Below are 15,313 nucleotides of genomic sequence, written 5' to 3' on the forward strand. Positions count from 1 at the left end.
CTCTCTATCTGATCAATTCCAAGAGGCCTGACCTTAATTTTCCAGCTAGTGTGATCGACTTGGTACTATCGCGCCATTTTCGATTTCATCTAGCTAGCTAGCTAGAACTGTTTAATCATAGTGTTGGGTCAATTCCATTGCTGCATCATACTCGTTCTTGCACTGTACCAGTTTCTTACATTCCTTTTTGTTCAACATAAGGATGTCCCCATTTGAATGTTGATACCATATGTGACCAGTTTTTTGTTGCCGAGGGACTCGATCGCCTTTCGAGTTTCCTCGAGAATTTACTCGATCTGTTGTAACCCTGTAACGTAATGTAATGCATGCTCATATTGTTAATTAGTCCTGAATAATTCAAAATTGGGTCTCACTTTTTCTAGCTAGCTTCTCTCTGTTTCATCTTTACGTTCTTCTTTTTCCATGAAAATCTCTCTGTTAGATCTAAGATGACAAAACCAGGGCCGTTGTTCTTGTTTCTATGTTTTTAATTATTATATTATAGTAAGTTACAAGTAGTATCCATTCTCAAAAAACAAAAAACAAAAAGTTACAAGTAGTACCACAGAGAAATTCTATGGCGGCCGTACTAGCCATTGACTGCGACATGACTTGAACATGAGATGGGCAACCGGGTAAAGAATCTGGAGCAGGACCCGCCGGAATACCCGAAAACTCTATCTGACGTGGCGTGAGCTTATTGCTTGAGAACTCTTTTTAAGAGGATTAATGAATAGAATCTTTGACTTGACTAATATGAGTTTGACTATTGACCATGTCCTTGGTGTAGTTGAAAGGAGCATGGTTGGACGAGATTCAAGTTTAGAATTTAGACTTTACTTAATTGATCCGATCAACTACGACGACCGTGTACGATTGTACCACGGCTAGAATGTGGTCCGTGTTCGGATTGTTTGAGCTCGGTTCGTAAAATAAATTAGCGAAGTTTGAAGTTGAAACCACATCAACAGAATAATTAAAATGAACCATGATATATTCGGTTTCAAAAGGTTATGGAGAGTTCATTTAGTTGGGTCAAAATGCTCATCTCATTTAGAAAAAAGATTCGTTACTTCTTTAAAGAGATTGTAACATGTGTTATATTTTCATATACATTATTTTATTCAGTTCATGTAACATCTTGAACAATTTACATTCATTTGTATGAAAGTACACTATACTAAGAATTCACATCAACATACTGTAAATGCTGAAGTCTTTTGTAAACTTATAAGCCGAGTGTATTATTTGAAAATTACTTCTTTTTTTTTTTTCAAAACTTTATTTTTGGACAAATTCCCCTGAGAAAATGAAGAAGTCAACCACACAATGGCGATATGGAGGAGTTGGGTGCTTCCTTAAATTAACTATAGGTTATGGCCCAATACCTAGCTATATGGACTCAAAAAATCAAGAATACTTTATAGGCGTAAATATGAGTTGCATTTGGATAAGAGTAAGACTGATGGGAGATATAGGAGAGAGAATCTTGCGTGGGGCAACCCTAAGCCCCGTGGTGGAGCGGACCAATCACTACCAGTAGGGGGGTGTTTTGGGTATTGCATTTTATGGAGTAGGAGCAGTTTCGAAAAAGAGAGAAAATTTTATTTCTTCTGATTGGTTGGTCCTAAAGCCACGTGGTGGGGAAACCTCCACCTAAAAATTTCTCTATAAGATCCATTGCCAGTTTCTGTTGTACATTTCTATGTTAGGAACGGCCCAAGCTCGCACAAGATCAACGGTGTGTATATTAATAATGAGGCTGGCTAGATTTCTTGCATGTTTCATACATATTCCAAAGCCGTATAAATGTCTTACACCCACACATGCTGCATGTTGTCAATATAAATTGTCTACGTGTATAATTAGAAAATTTGCTATATGTATTAGGTAGGTTATCGAGAGTGTTAGGTGGTTTTCACATTGGCGAGAGATAATCAGGTCAAACTTATTTAAGAATAATGCTGACTCTTCAAAGTAAATCAATTCGTAAATGAAAGTCGTGTCATTTAAAAGAATATTTTTTAGAATATATGTTTTTTTTTAATCAAACCAGACAACTTTCATTTAACTCAAGCTAGAATGACACGGATACATACCTTCCCTTGCCATCTATGGGCAAGTCTAGGACGTGGCATGCTAGCACCACTCATTAGACAATCAGTACTCACAAATGAAAGCAAGCCTATAACTATGAAAAAACTAGAACATAGTACCTAGGCATAGTTCAACAAGAAACTAAAATCTCTCCTCGCCATCCAAGTTACGACTAAGAGGTTTAGTTGAGTCCAGCCTCATGGATCCCAAATTCGAAACCCCCTAGAACTAGATCCCAAAACTTTGATCATCAAATCCGTAGTAAGTTTTGGCACCAAATTTTGTTTGGGCACCCAAAAGAAATGGGACACCCAAAAACAATTGGGCCACCAAATCGATTTGGGCCATACAACTAATCTGGGCACCCCTCCACCGGCCGCACCACCATTCCTGGGCTTCGACCTTGCCGGCTTCGGGTATAATCGAAACACAGAAGGTCTCGTCACTGCACGATCCAGACGATGTATACATTCACCCTCTGCCGCAGCCATTGAATGGGAATTCTTCGCCGTCCCCTTTGCATATCGGACACCATGTGCCCCGCCAGCTTGCACAACTCCGATCGGCCTAGCGACCGCACCGGTCACGTTTACAGGTTGGAGTGCACCAATGCCCCTCACTCTGGTATAGGGATTGGAAACTTGTCTCCACCAGTCACCTATAGTTTTCAGACCACCTTGATCAGCACCCCGGTTCCTCGTAGCCACCATAATTGGGTCGAATAAGAGACTAGCCATCGCTGCTCCAGTATATGCTCCTTCAACCCAGATCAGGTCCGATTTGAGCCGCGCCCTACCCGGGCTAATCGAAAAATCCCATTCTCGCACCCATCCAGTCTTGGGTCTACTCTGACGTGAAGCAAACATTGTGATGAAACTCTGCAGGCTCGATTTGGTGGTCGCCGCATAAGATCGGTGTTGGAGGGCCATCAATAAATGGCTTAGGAGGGAGGCCGACGCCAGCCGCCATTGGTGAAGCGCAGAGCTCCAGAGCTTAGGGTTTGGGGAGAGTCGAGACATTTTTTAGGGTTGTAGTATACTACTTTTCAGAATATATGTGTCTTCACTCTTGTCCTATATATGGGTGTACTTTGATTTTTCTTTTCTTTTCTCTTTTAACTACTTTTTTTTTTTTTTTTAGAATTCCTCTTTTAACTACTTTATTTTGAAATATTGTATATCTTGAAAAACAATGCTTATCCTTTATATTTCTATACCAAATTACCAATATTGAACTGGTAGGTCTTTTAATTTCTTATAAACAGCATCGCACTAGTCTGCTCGATCTGTGCGGTGTCTTTTACCTGGACCTGGACCTAGATTCTGCAAATCCAAAAGAAATTTGGGAGGGTATAAAGGTCAAAAGTTTCTTCACCTAAAACCAATAATCATTGATATAATGGGACAAAACACCAAATCACACGTCACTCTCTTGTCACTGGCACCAAGTAATTCGGCCACGTAACTACACATGCTTAATTGGCTATGACTAGCTTTAAGCATGTGATGTGCTCCTTCTTTTGTGAGCTTGGTCTACTTCTCAAATTCTGACCAACCGATATATGTATTAAAGCTCTGTATAACAAAGGTCAAAAGGAACCAAGGGTGGTGATGAAGGGAAAGCAATATATTCAAATAGAATCTTGTAAATATATATAAGTTAATTTGTATGGCCCCCTATGTTAGATATTGTCCTAAATCAAGTGAAGTTTGAAATGGTGGGGTGTTGACCTATGACTATATGCCAAGAAGACAATGAAACACATGAAGACGAAGAATGTATGCATTTGGTGAAGGATCAAAATATAAAAAGCCAATGGCCATCCCCATCCCAATGCCTTAAAGTCTTGGTCTGATATATAATGTATAAATTACCCTAATTAATAAATAATGCGGACAATCGATTTTAATTTTAGTGCTAGCTAGCCAGGTAGCTAGTTGAAATCTAGGACAAAAGAGGTCTGCAGCAGGTAGCTAATTAAAGGTCATTAGGTAAAGGATAAAGATGGAGATGGATGATGATAAAGCTTTCATAACCAACATGGCAACATCCATTAAGATTATGAATCATTCCTTATCCCCCAATAATTGTGGCCATTGGGAGTTAGTGTTCTAATTAATCAATTAACTATTCAACACCTCAATATACATCATATTACATTAATGGATCTACGTTGTGAGCAATATTTTCACTATCATCTAATGTATACAATCAAATTTCTCAAATTTTAACCTCAAACGTGTGGACTAATAATCTAACATTAGAAAGTAAAATGCTTGAGGGAATTAATATTTCTTTTTCTTGACATGGTCGATGACCTTTAGGTCTCCTTTACCCCTTGCGAATGAGGAACAAGGTACGTACTGCAGAACCATTACCTTTCACATTGTTTGTGCCGGACAATGTATCACTAGCTTTAATCTTTGACGGACCATTTTCGTTTCTATTCTCTATTCCTTTTCTTCTTTCAGAGTTCAGACTTCCGCTTTTTCTTTTTCGCTTTCCTCTTTTTCCTTACATGCACCATTATGAAGATCACTTCAGAATTAATCACAAGTGTTCTTCCAACTTAATGCCTCAGTACAAAGTTAACCTTTAATAATAGAGCGGACAGTAAATTCTTAACTTAGCATGTTCTATACAATTCATTACATAAATATATAATTAACTAGCTAAAGTAACTCCACTAATGAAGTGCATGACATGATCGATCGACTCGACTGACTTTTTAACCTTTGGTTCTGATAATAGTGATTGTGCCTCTTCCCTGTGTTTGAATTCTGGTAAGGGCCACCACAGCTTTACCAGAAAGTCCTGGACCATCAGGATCAGATACGCATGGCCGACACGCAAAGTCCCCAACGGGGTGTCGTACTGGTCGCGTTGGTGGCATTGAAATCCTCTCGTTGATGTCGTTTAGCGTCACGTCACCTTCTACTCCTCCCGGTTTCACAACCGCAAAGGGATACACCACCCTCGACGTTATCACCGGCCTCTTCTTATTTCTCTTCTCATCTGTTCGAGACGAAACGGCCAGCGTTATTTACTTATCTATTTTGTTGAACTTTAGACGGAATATGAGAAAGATTTAGATACCTGCAGCCAGAGGAGCATTAGCGGAAAAGAGGTTCTCTTTCTCGGCAGCCATGGAGTTGGTGTTGGCTGATTCTTTGCAAGAAGAAGATGAAGACGAGGAATCAATAGCTTCTTCTCTTGCGTTCATCTTTGTATCGGCTATGTTGGTCTCATCCTCACAGATTCTGCTCACTGGTGTAGTACTCATACTTGTAGGATCATCCCCTAGTAAATCCCATCGCTAACTTAATTAGTAAAACGAAATCAACTAAAGTAAAAAAGAACACACACACACACACACACACATATATATATATATATATTATCTACCTGATAGCCCAGTAGAGGTGATTAGTTGGCTAATGCTGTCAAAACTCTCAAGCACTTCCCAGTCTGAATTCCAGTGTCTCTGTGTACATAATTAACACCATGTAGATGTAATAACAAGTTTCGAAAACTGTGCATGCAGTACGAAATAAAACGAAACACCGATTGAATTTAGTACCTTTGAAGCAACAGCGGTGGAGTCTCTGATTTCGTCATCGTTAAACAACAGCATGCGTCTTCTTTTCGAGCGCTCACTGAATTCTACCAAAGCGTCTTCCAAGTAACCGGTCGAGAAATCCGACTCGAGAGTAGAAGAAAATGGTGGTGCGGCATTAAAGTCATCCATCACTGCATGAACATGTGTCCCAATTCCAAGTTTAGTTAGTATACATAAAAATGTAAAGCATCCATTAAAACGAAGAACATGATTGAGTAGAGAAAAACAGTGAAAGGAAAAAGAAAGTGGTACCTAAAGACATCCTGTCTGAGCTGAGAACTCCAAGGTTGAAGTTGTGGCAATTATCCCAATTCCCTCCTCCCAGTCCTAGACCTAGACCTAGTCCTGGTCCTCCTAGGGCTAGGCTACTGCTAGAGTAAGCCATGGACATGGAGTGAAGCTCACCCATCTCTCTTTCTGTTGGTGAAAGAGAAGAGACTGAGAGAGAGTGAATGACCCATGAAATTCGATGGGAAATGCTTCTATTTATGTGCAAAGAAAGCAATGGAGAAAAAGTTAAAGAATGAGTTGATTTTAGAAGAAGCAGTCATCAGTCAACGGCGGGGATAGAAAAATAAAATTAAAAAACAAAGTTGGTGTCTCTTGGGATTCGGAAAATATAGTCACTTTTGATTTTGTTGTGGGGGACTAAATAATTGCAGAGGGTACTCCTATGATGGTGTTGCATACTTGCGTTAAAGATATGCTCTAATAGTCTAATCTATATAAACTAGTCTACGTACTGTTAGTGTTCGAAGACACAATTCAAATTTCAGCTTTTTCTTTTTGGTTTCCTTCAGATTATATATGCTTCCCAACCGTTCCTCTTTTCGGGACTTTTTCTACACCTTGTCACCATTTTCTTCCAAATTTTGTTTCTTTTTCTTTTGTTGGTTGGTTTATAATGAAGCTTTGGGTCCACTGCTTGGCATGCCTTGTGAAAATGAAATAGATATGAGGAGGAAGAACAGAAGAGTTCATTATCATAGTCATATATTCGGTATATTTGGTGGGTATGGGACCAACCTTTTCATCATGAAGTTTGAGGGTCCAAACTTTGTCTAGAGTGAGGCATCATCACCCCCATTGTATTTCGTGTGTGATCAGACGGCAGAGAGCATGTTTGTTTGTTTTGATGAGAAGATAATGAGACGGCCAATGTGACCAATAGATTTGTCTGATCCTAGAATAATAATCACCATGTAGGTAAGGTTCAACAGAGTAAGAGTATTTTAGTTTTTATTTTTATTTATTTATTATTTTATGTGCAAGACATGAAGTATTTGTGGCATAGTATTATTCACTCACTTATGTGACATATTTTTATTGGCCGGTGGCGGTCTGATCAATCCGATGCTCAGGCAGCCCCTTCTTCATGTGATGGGTTTAGTAGACTTATTGTTCAGTGCTTTGTGCCAGAAATTGACCGATGGTTAATCAAACGGTGGGGAAGACTGAAGAGAATTTGAAAACTTCTTTCTGGAAAGTATAATCATATAGCTAAGGCCCATGCACAGCTGGAGTCATAGAAAATTTGCTGCTAATGATAATCAGTGTTTTCACCGTTAAGTGTATTTTTAGGATTTTTAACACTAATCTGCTATTACTTACCCGTGTAGGAGAGAATTTGAATTCAGTGAAAGGGGACCCAGAACTGCATGTGTTTTTGCTAACATTATAGGGGTTCTGTTATTCACTTTCATTCATCGAACTAGCCAAACTTTCAAAATTTCCGTAAGGAAATCATTATGGTTTGTTTTGGTAATGGCAATAATTAATAGGTCAGTGTTTAGCCCTAGCTGAAAAGAAAAAGAAATTGTTCAGTCTTTCATTCATAGAAATGTACAATCTGAATATATTGTTTTAGGTACGTTCATTTTGATTCATTGGTCATTAACCTCCATCAGTTTTTTAATTCATTCAATTATGTAATTTCCAATGTGAAGCAAGGAAGAAGAAAGAAACAAAAAGCATGAAATAGGTCATTCGAATTAAGTGTGGAAAAAGATCGATGACGTTATATTAATAAGTTTTAGAAGTAATTCTTTTGCTAAGCCAGACTGCCATTTTTTTTTTTCGAGTTTTCATTCCTCAGTGCATGGCTCAATTCACTATTTTGTACCTTCCAAATCCGTTACAGCAAATTAAGCATGCAATAATTAATACTAGAATTTATTAAGTAGTACATATATAAACTGAACTCAATGAGTATATGCTTGAAAGGGTCACCAATTAGCTCACTATAACATGACCCTTCATTACATTTTATTCCAACTTTAACACGGTTTTTTTTTTTTTGCCAATCTCGTTTCACATTATTGGATTTATTGCTAGCCAGCCTTTCTCTGTGATTGTGGTTTATGGGACAACGTACCCTGCATACATAAAATTTCAAGGTTATCCACAAAATAATGCAGATTATAATGTTCCCCTAAGAACAATAATAGTGCAAAAGGCATCAAAGTACAAAGCAAATTAAAGCAAAAAGATTATTGCATTATTTGAACAAAAATTAATTATGATGTATGCATGACATATTACTTACTTCCACACTTCTTTCCTACAGGTCGGTTCCTGATGTTGCATCTCTTTGGAATAGTGATGGCAATTGCAGGATTTATACGAGCTTGCTTTGCCAAAGGTGACAACAAAACAGCACAAAGGCATTTCGGGGCAGCCTTTACCAGGGCACCAACTTTGGTGCAGCAAGTTGGAGGAACCTTAGCCCTCGCGTTTCCGGCAGCACTCAAGCACGGGCTCAAGCTAGTCGCCGCAGACCTGATCGGGGTCCTTCCACATTCTCCAGCAGCGCCAACTTCCTCGACGAAGAATTGCGTAGCTACCAGAAACACAAACGCAAGAACAAGGCAGGCTTTAGTAAAGTTGGAGTTCATATTTGCTAGCTAGACTTGCGATTCTTGATATAATGGTGATCTTTAGCTTGTACAGCTCTATGGACTAAGCTAGCTGGGCAAGGCATTATATATAGCATGTAGGAAATGGTGATTTTGCATTTAGTGGGGTGGTTGTGAAAGTGCGGAAGGATGACTATAGGGTTCGTGCTTTAGTTTATTCAACATGTAATCATGAACTGAATGAATTGCATGGAATGTTCACACCGATCGAGCAACTCAAGAGTGGTACTATGACTGGGTGAGTAGTTAGTGATACTTTAAGAAGGTGACACATCAATCTTTAAGATTTTAATTAGTTACCTGGTAGCTGGCCAGAGTATTTCTGAATTCTGATATTTCACGAGCTAGCTTTTTCTCCAGCATGTTCTATACTTCCCATGAACTTGAGCTACATAGGTGGAAGTAATGGCATATAAAACCAGGGCACGTGGAATAGGCATTAGCCAATCTTAGGCCCATGCCAATAGTCCACTACAAAATAGAATATAGAGTTATTATCATGATACCTGAACTATATCTCAATCTTATTGATGGTACCTGAACTTCAATTTTGACCACAACTAGTACCCGAACTTTTCGATTTCATTTTAAATGGTACCTAGAGCCACCTCCGATCACTATTCCGACTAAAAACGGCATGGGAGGCGATCATAGTGATGATTTTTGATGATTTCGAGGGTTGCGATCATATATAGTGATGAATTTTTGGTAATAGACTTGCCTTGAACTTGTTTTTTTGTTTTTTGTTTTTTTAGATTTGGCTTTTTTGGCCGGAATAGTGATTGAAGGTGGCGTTAGGTACCATTTAAAATGAAATCGAAAAGTTCAGGTACTGGTTGTGATCAAAATTGAAGTTTAGGTACCATCGATAAAATAGAGGATAAGTTCGGGTACCATTTGTGATAATAACCCTAGAATATACTAGCAAGATAGCCCGGCGATGCTGCGGGTTTGTTTGCTTGTCGCGGTGTTTCTAATCCAACATTATTATATTTTGTCTGAATTTCTTATATTTCTGAATTCAAGTGTACAATGAAATAGGAATCCCAAAAAGAAAAAGAAAAGGAAAAAAGATGATGTAGAAGCCAAGATTACAAAAATAATGCAACTGATTATTCAAAAAAGTACATGGAAGTACCTATACCTAGAAACCAATCTAAAACAAATCCAAAGACGGAATTATGGTCAGAAATCAACAGCACCTAAAATCCAGATGCAATAATAAAATGTCAAGTATAAAAAACTCTGATCTAAAAATTAGCAGAGAACCAAAATCAGGGGGGAGGGGAGAACAATAAGTTGTGAAGTTCAATATATTGACGACATAACTAACAGAATCCAACATTCATAAAAGAGGGATATAACAATCACCAAAGCTATAGTAATTAATTCTCTAAACCTTTGCATACTTAGACTTCATATGTTGAAATTCCTTGGCTAACGTCCTCTGCATGTGCTCACAATGAACTAATTCTCTAACTCTCTACACTGTGTTCCTGCAATAAATAGAAAGAAAGTTACAGTCTTGGCTTCCTCTACATATTCAATTTCTCAATCAGAGCATGTAGTCTTTTTATATGTAGTACTTCTTTCTTTTACTTAATTTCACAACATCAGCATCAATTTTTTCGACGTAGGAATTAATGACTGTGTAAGAGCCTTATCTTCGAGAGGTTCGAATGATCTTTCATATCCCAGTAGTTTCAAACTTTCAATGCAACAACTTGGTCTACCCCAAAAATCTTAGCTAATGCAAGGTGAATCATAAGCATGTCATATTGCAAATATTGAATACAGATTCTCACAACTCTAAAGGAATGGATAAAGAGCAGGGCCAATCATTAACAACTTTTACAAAATCGGATAACATATCAGATGTCTTTTTACCCAAAAGAGTTTGAAGTACAATACTACCTTTTAGACACAAAAATAGTCAGTAATAAGGGTGGGCATTTTGTACTGACAATGCGGTTACCGACCCGAACCGCACCGAACTAAAACGGTGTCGTTTTATGATCACACCACACAGAACAGTATAAAAGTGGTTCGGTTGCGGTTTCGGGTCATAAACCGACCTACACCGATTTTATTTTAATTACATTTTATTTATTTATTATATCTCTATTGATGGAAATGTTGGTTTTCAATATATAAGAAATCCATTTTTGATTAGGTTTTCAGTTTGTAATAAGTTACTATGTTTGCTTGATCATTGATATATATATATATATATATATGTAATAGTTGCTATGGTCTTTCTGCAAGTTGCTTGATATTTGGGTGACATTTGCCAATTTGTGTGGACTCTAAATGCATTCAACATTTATTTATGCCTTATTGAAATTGTTAGGTAAAAATAAGCCTGATTTTGGCCCTCTCTTTCTAGTTGAAATAAATCGCTCCAAACTGAAACCGACCCGCACCGCACCGCACAGAAAAATGGTGTAACCGAAATAATCGGTCCAGTCCTTTTGTAATGCGGTTGCGGTTTGATATATAGGCCAACCGAAAAAAACGGTTTGGTTGCGGTTTGGGCCTCAAACCGAACCGAACCGCACCGCGCCCACCGCTAGTCAGTAATAGCTGCTCTTAAGTGTCATGACATATCTTAGAGACCAAAAGTACTACCGAGTGATTTACCTTCCAGCTTTCTCATCACAAACCCAATAGTGAACACCATGTCAGCCACTGTATACCCAAAGAATGTCATTGAAACCAAAGTCATCTGCAGAAAAGAAGTTCACAAAAGTGAAAATTCAAGGGTTTTAAGTTCTAACAACAAATAGATCAGATGCCAATGGAAAAAATATTCCTACCTCAAAGCAATTGTCATATGCGGCCAGCACTCCAGGCACACATCAGCTCCTGAGCAGCAACATCTAAGATCATCATAAAAAATAGTTTGTCAAACATGTGGTAAACCATTCATGTCAAAAGTTCAGTTAGACTCTGACTATTTACAATCTTCATAATTCAAATGGTTGATTCCCTTACTATATCAAAAATCAATTACCTCTCCTCAAGGTAGCAACCGTTTTACGCATAAGAATGCATCATGTTCAATTTTTTTGAAATTTGACCCAGTCAAACTTAGTTTCCCTATGAACCCATCATGTTCAATTTTGTATGTCAACAATGATACTCTCCGTGCACTGGTACTTCTGCTCCTCTGGTTATTTTGATTTAACAATCTAAACTTTTTTTTTCAAATTTCACTTGTTATGAAGTAAGGTAACTTGGTCATTGTTGCATCTTGTGTATAACTCTTTGGAAACATATATGATCCTTCAACTGAATTCGTAGTAAGTTTCAATTATACCATGTTTTCTTATTTAACCTTTATTCCTTCAGTATGGGATAAAAAAAATCCTTGTGTTCATTCCATTGAGTTTGTGTATTACTTTCCATGTTAGACTCGAAAAATAAAATACTCAATTAAACAGAAGCAATCCCTTCTGTCATTTTGATACCAACAATGTAATATGAAAAGTGTGAATTATCATTTGGCAAATCATAAGCAAAGTGATAAAAGAAAGGAACAAACTTGAAGCAAAAATAGTCAAACCAAAAGAAGCATAAAATCAAAGTTAAAAGGCAATAATTATGCAATTACTAAAGCATTCACACCCAATCAATTCTAAGATATCAGTAAAACTTGAAACAGAAGGAAGCAACAAACTTCCCAATTAGAATACCTTCTGATGCTGAAGAAGAGCTCATTTTTCCATTCATCTTCTTCAATCAGCAAAGCTAAGCACACTGCAAAAATATCAATACATATCGTTTAGGAAAATTTAGAGAAAGAAAAAGCCAAAGAACTAAATATCTATTCACCAAAATATAAACCTAAATCCAATCCTTCACCGAAAAATTTTAATCAGCAAAGCTGAGAAGGATCCAAATCTACATAAATACCGGAAATCCATAGCAAAAGACCTTTCTTGGCCAATAGAACACCTTGGTGTCCACGATTAAGCCTCCAATGGCAAACTCCACCTAGCGATGAAAACCCAATTCCCAATCAATCAATCCAGAACAAAAAAAAAAGAAGCAAAAAGATGAGTGATTTGCAGTGAAATTAAGCTTTGGGGAGTGAGGGTTTCGCTTACCTTTGAAGGGATGGCCTCTTCTTCTCTCCTTTCTTCCTCTAATTACTTTGCTCCATCTCTCTCTGTGTCGAGCAAATAACCAAAACGCAAAAGATGAGGCCCTCGTCGCTCTCCCTGTGTCTGTGTCAATAGAGTGCAGGTGAAGGCTCAGTAAACCTACAGGTGGCAAGGGATAAGAACGTTATAGAAGAATGGAAAATTGTAATTGAATGAAAAAGCAAGGGCAAAAGTGTCACTTCATTTCGGGCCTGAGTGAACAGTAACTCATTTTTGGTTTATAGTAAATTTGAGAAAAATAAAAAATATACCGACAAGGGCATGAAAGTCCATATTAGGCCCATGCCAATAGTCCACTACAGGGCATGAAATGGACGCCAACGTTATTGAACCTCTAAAAACATTATCACCAGTGAAAGATTATGAATTGATTTCCAAATCTAATTCCAATATTTTGATTTCGAAGGACAATGCATCTCTACTCGAAAGACTAAGTGAATTGAGTTTTTTTTTTTTTTTTTTTATTATTTTTTAAGGGGTTTGGAACCCAGCCTAACTGAGAGGCTTAACCCCACACCCGGTTTCATTTATTATATTAAAATTTTGCATCGGGAGGGACATATAACTTAAACCTCGAGCTATAAGAGAAACATGACAATAATCTTCATAGAGAACATCCTGAATAATAGCAAGTGTCTCGTCTATCCAATACTCATCTAAACCTCTACATCTAGCAAGGTGTGCTAATCTATTAGCCACACCGTTTGCTTCACGAAAGATGTGTCGAAAATTTACAAAATTGAGAGAACTAGCGTACCTTCTACAATCATCCAAAAGACGACCAATAGTAGATAGGTCCTCTTCTTCAGCCTGCATAGCAAGCACAAGATTAATACAATCACTTTCAACCTCTATTTCCTGTCATTCCTGCTTAATAGCAATCAACAAACTTGCTTTAAGTGCTTCAACTTCCATGTGTATAGCAGACTGAGCATGGAAGAATGACCGTGCAAATGCCGCCACATACTTTCCCTCCCAATCTCGCACCACAACACCAACGCCCCCACTTCCACTCTATTTATCAAAACTCCCATCAATATTCAGTTTTAGCCTGCCCCTAGGGGACAGGCCCACTTGGTAATGCCTCTCTTTGTTTTTGCCCATAACGTTGATGAAGTTTTTTGTAGTCATCAAGGAAAGCCACTGTCCATGACACCATATTAATGGGATTGTAATTAGCACCCTTCCAAACCATGTTATTCCTCTCCGTCCAAATAGTCCAAAGTCCCACCAAGAAGTACTCCAACAGATCCCCATGCAAAAGATTTACCATGTCCCAAAACCACTCAATCAAGACACAGGCAGAATGCTTACCAATTTGTAACTTCAACGGTCTATTCATCCAATAGACTTCCACAGCTCTGTAGTTCTTGAATAAGTGTAGACCATCCCCCCACACCTTTGTAACAAAACACGCACTGCACGTCTGGGAGCTGAACCCTAGAGTAGAGGGCAGCCCTAGTGGGTAATATTCCCCTAACAAGATGCCAAGCAAGCATGCGAACCTTTGGACAAACGTTCACTATCCTCATCTTATTCCAAGATTGAGCCATCACTAAGTTCGAACCAGAGCTGGACCCTGACTCTCTAGTCCCCAGGTGATCAGCAATATGGTACCCGTTCTTCACACTATACCTCCCATTCTTATCCCAGTGCCACACCAGCCGATCAACACCCCCATTTAAGCTCAAAGGAATTCTGAGAATGCAATCAACTTCAAGTTCCGTGAATAACTCCAGAAAAACCCATTCAGACCATTCACCGATTTCCCAATCAAAGAGTTCTGCCACTGTTAACTCCTTTGTCCCCTGCATGGGAGTAGAGAACAGTCTAAAATGATAAGATAAAGGAACCCGAGGATCATTCCAAACTGAAATGCTTTCCCCATTCCCAATATGATATCTCACCCCTTTACTAAGCACCTCCCTGCCTTTCAGTACACTCCGCCAAACATAGGACACCCCAGTAGCACAATCAGCCTGCATGAACTCTATGGTAGAGAAGTACTTTGCCTTAAACACCCTAGCCAATAAGGACTCAGGCCTACAAATGATTCTCCACCCTTGCTTCGCCAACAAGGCCTAGTTGAAAAGAGACATATCTCTAAACCCTAATCACTACAACAAATTCTGGCATTAGTGACCAAATTGTCTGTGACCACATTAATGTTGGTCACAAATAGTATTGAATTAGTGACCACTATTGCCAGGTCACTAACACTTTTAATGACCAAAAATTTTAGTAGTAGTGACGATTTATGTTAGGTCACTGATGTTTCTAGACTTTATAACAAGTGATTTTGCTATAGTGACCAAAATTTTTCAGCTGGTTGGAGGGAATTTCACTTCGCACTCGAGCTCCCTCGCTCCCTCGCTCCCCAAATTTCACTTTAATTCCAAAAACAGCTCCCAAATTTCACTTCCCTCCTTCTCCAAATTTCACCTCCCTCCTCATCCAATTTTCAGATTCCCTCCTCCCCAATTTTCAGCTCCCCATAAAAGGTAAAAGCTAAGCTT

General features: G+C 38.4%; 3 protein-coding genes across 3 annotated transcripts; all 3 read right to left on the reverse strand.

Annotated features, from left to right (window-relative positions):
* Window positions 1-4,640: 4,640 nt before the first annotated feature.
* Window positions 4,641-6,454, reverse strand: LOC112198017 (protein XRI1). Its single transcript, XM_024339023.2, has 5 exons — window positions 5,969-6,454; window positions 5,678-5,847; window positions 5,503-5,581; window positions 5,194-5,397; window positions 4,641-5,112 (listed from the first exon to the last, which is right to left on the reverse strand). The coding sequence occupies exons 1-5, from the start codon at window positions 6,123-6,125 to the stop codon at window positions 4,826-4,828; spliced, it is 897 nt and encodes a 298-aa protein (XP_024194791.1). The 5' UTR covers window positions 6,126-6,454; the 3' UTR covers window positions 4,641-4,825.
* Window positions 6,455-7,850: 1,396 nt separating this feature from the next.
* LOC112198103 (non-specific lipid transfer protein GPI-anchored 15) lies at window positions 7,851-8,680 on the reverse strand. The gene is made up of 2 exons (XM_024339153.2): window positions 8,262-8,680; window positions 7,851-8,091 (listed from the first exon to the last, which is right to left on the reverse strand). The coding sequence occupies exons 1-2, from the start codon at window positions 8,608-8,610 to the stop codon at window positions 8,075-8,077; spliced, it is 366 nt and encodes a 121-aa protein (XP_024194921.1). The 5' UTR covers window positions 8,611-8,680; the 3' UTR covers window positions 7,851-8,074.
* A 2,278-nt stretch (window positions 8,681-10,958) lies between these two features.
* LOC112200957 lies at window positions 10,959-13,602 on the reverse strand. The gene is made up of 6 exons (XM_040517601.1): window positions 13,555-13,602; window positions 12,741-12,896; window positions 12,547-12,627; window positions 12,327-12,390; window positions 11,448-11,510; window positions 10,959-11,356 (listed from the first exon to the last, which is right to left on the reverse strand). Exons 1-6 carry the CDS (start codon window positions 13,565-13,567, stop codon window positions 11,353-11,355), a joined length of 381 nt encoding a protein of 126 aa, XP_040373535.1. The 5' UTR covers window positions 13,568-13,602; the 3' UTR covers window positions 10,959-11,352.
* Between the last annotated feature and the right edge of the window lie 1,711 nt (window positions 13,603-15,313).

Source organism: Rosa chinensis, chromosome 4 (genome assembly GCF_002994745.2).
Source record: "Rosa chinensis cultivar Old Blush chromosome 4, RchiOBHm-V2, whole genome shotgun sequence".
Taxonomy (NCBI): domain Eukaryota; kingdom Viridiplantae; phylum Streptophyta; class Magnoliopsida; order Rosales; family Rosaceae; genus Rosa; species Rosa chinensis.

What these genes read in the sequence shown, in the direction of transcription:
- LOC112198017 (XM_024339023.2), bottom strand. Translation starts at nt 6,125, where the DNA reads ATGGGTGAGCTTCACTCCATGTCCATGGCTTACTCTAGCAGTAGCCTA. An exon ending in CACCTCTACTGGGCTATCAG is followed by an intron (nt 5,398 to 5,502) that starts GTAGATAATATA and finishes GGGATTTACTAG; the next exon opens with GGGATGATCCTACAAGTATG. An exon ending in TAATGCTCCTCTGGCTGCAG is followed by an intron (nt 5,113 to 5,193) that starts GTATCTAAATCT and finishes CGTCTCGAACAG; the next exon opens with ATGAGAAGAGAAATAAGAAG.
- LOC112198103 (XM_024339153.2), bottom strand. Translation starts at nt 8,610, where the DNA reads ATGAACTCCAACTTTACTAAAGCCTGCCTTGTTCTTGCGTTTGTGTTT.
- LOC112200957 (XM_040517601.1), bottom strand. An exon ending in AAGAGGCCATCCCTTCAAAG is followed by an intron (nt 12,628 to 12,740) that starts GTAAGCGAAACC and finishes TTTCATCGCTAG; the next exon opens with GTGGAGTTTGCCATTGGAGG. An exon ending in TCTTTTGCTATGGATTTCCG is followed by an intron (nt 12,391 to 12,546) that starts GTATTTATGTAG and finishes ATATTTTTGCAG; the next exon opens with TGTGCTTAGCTTTGCTGATT.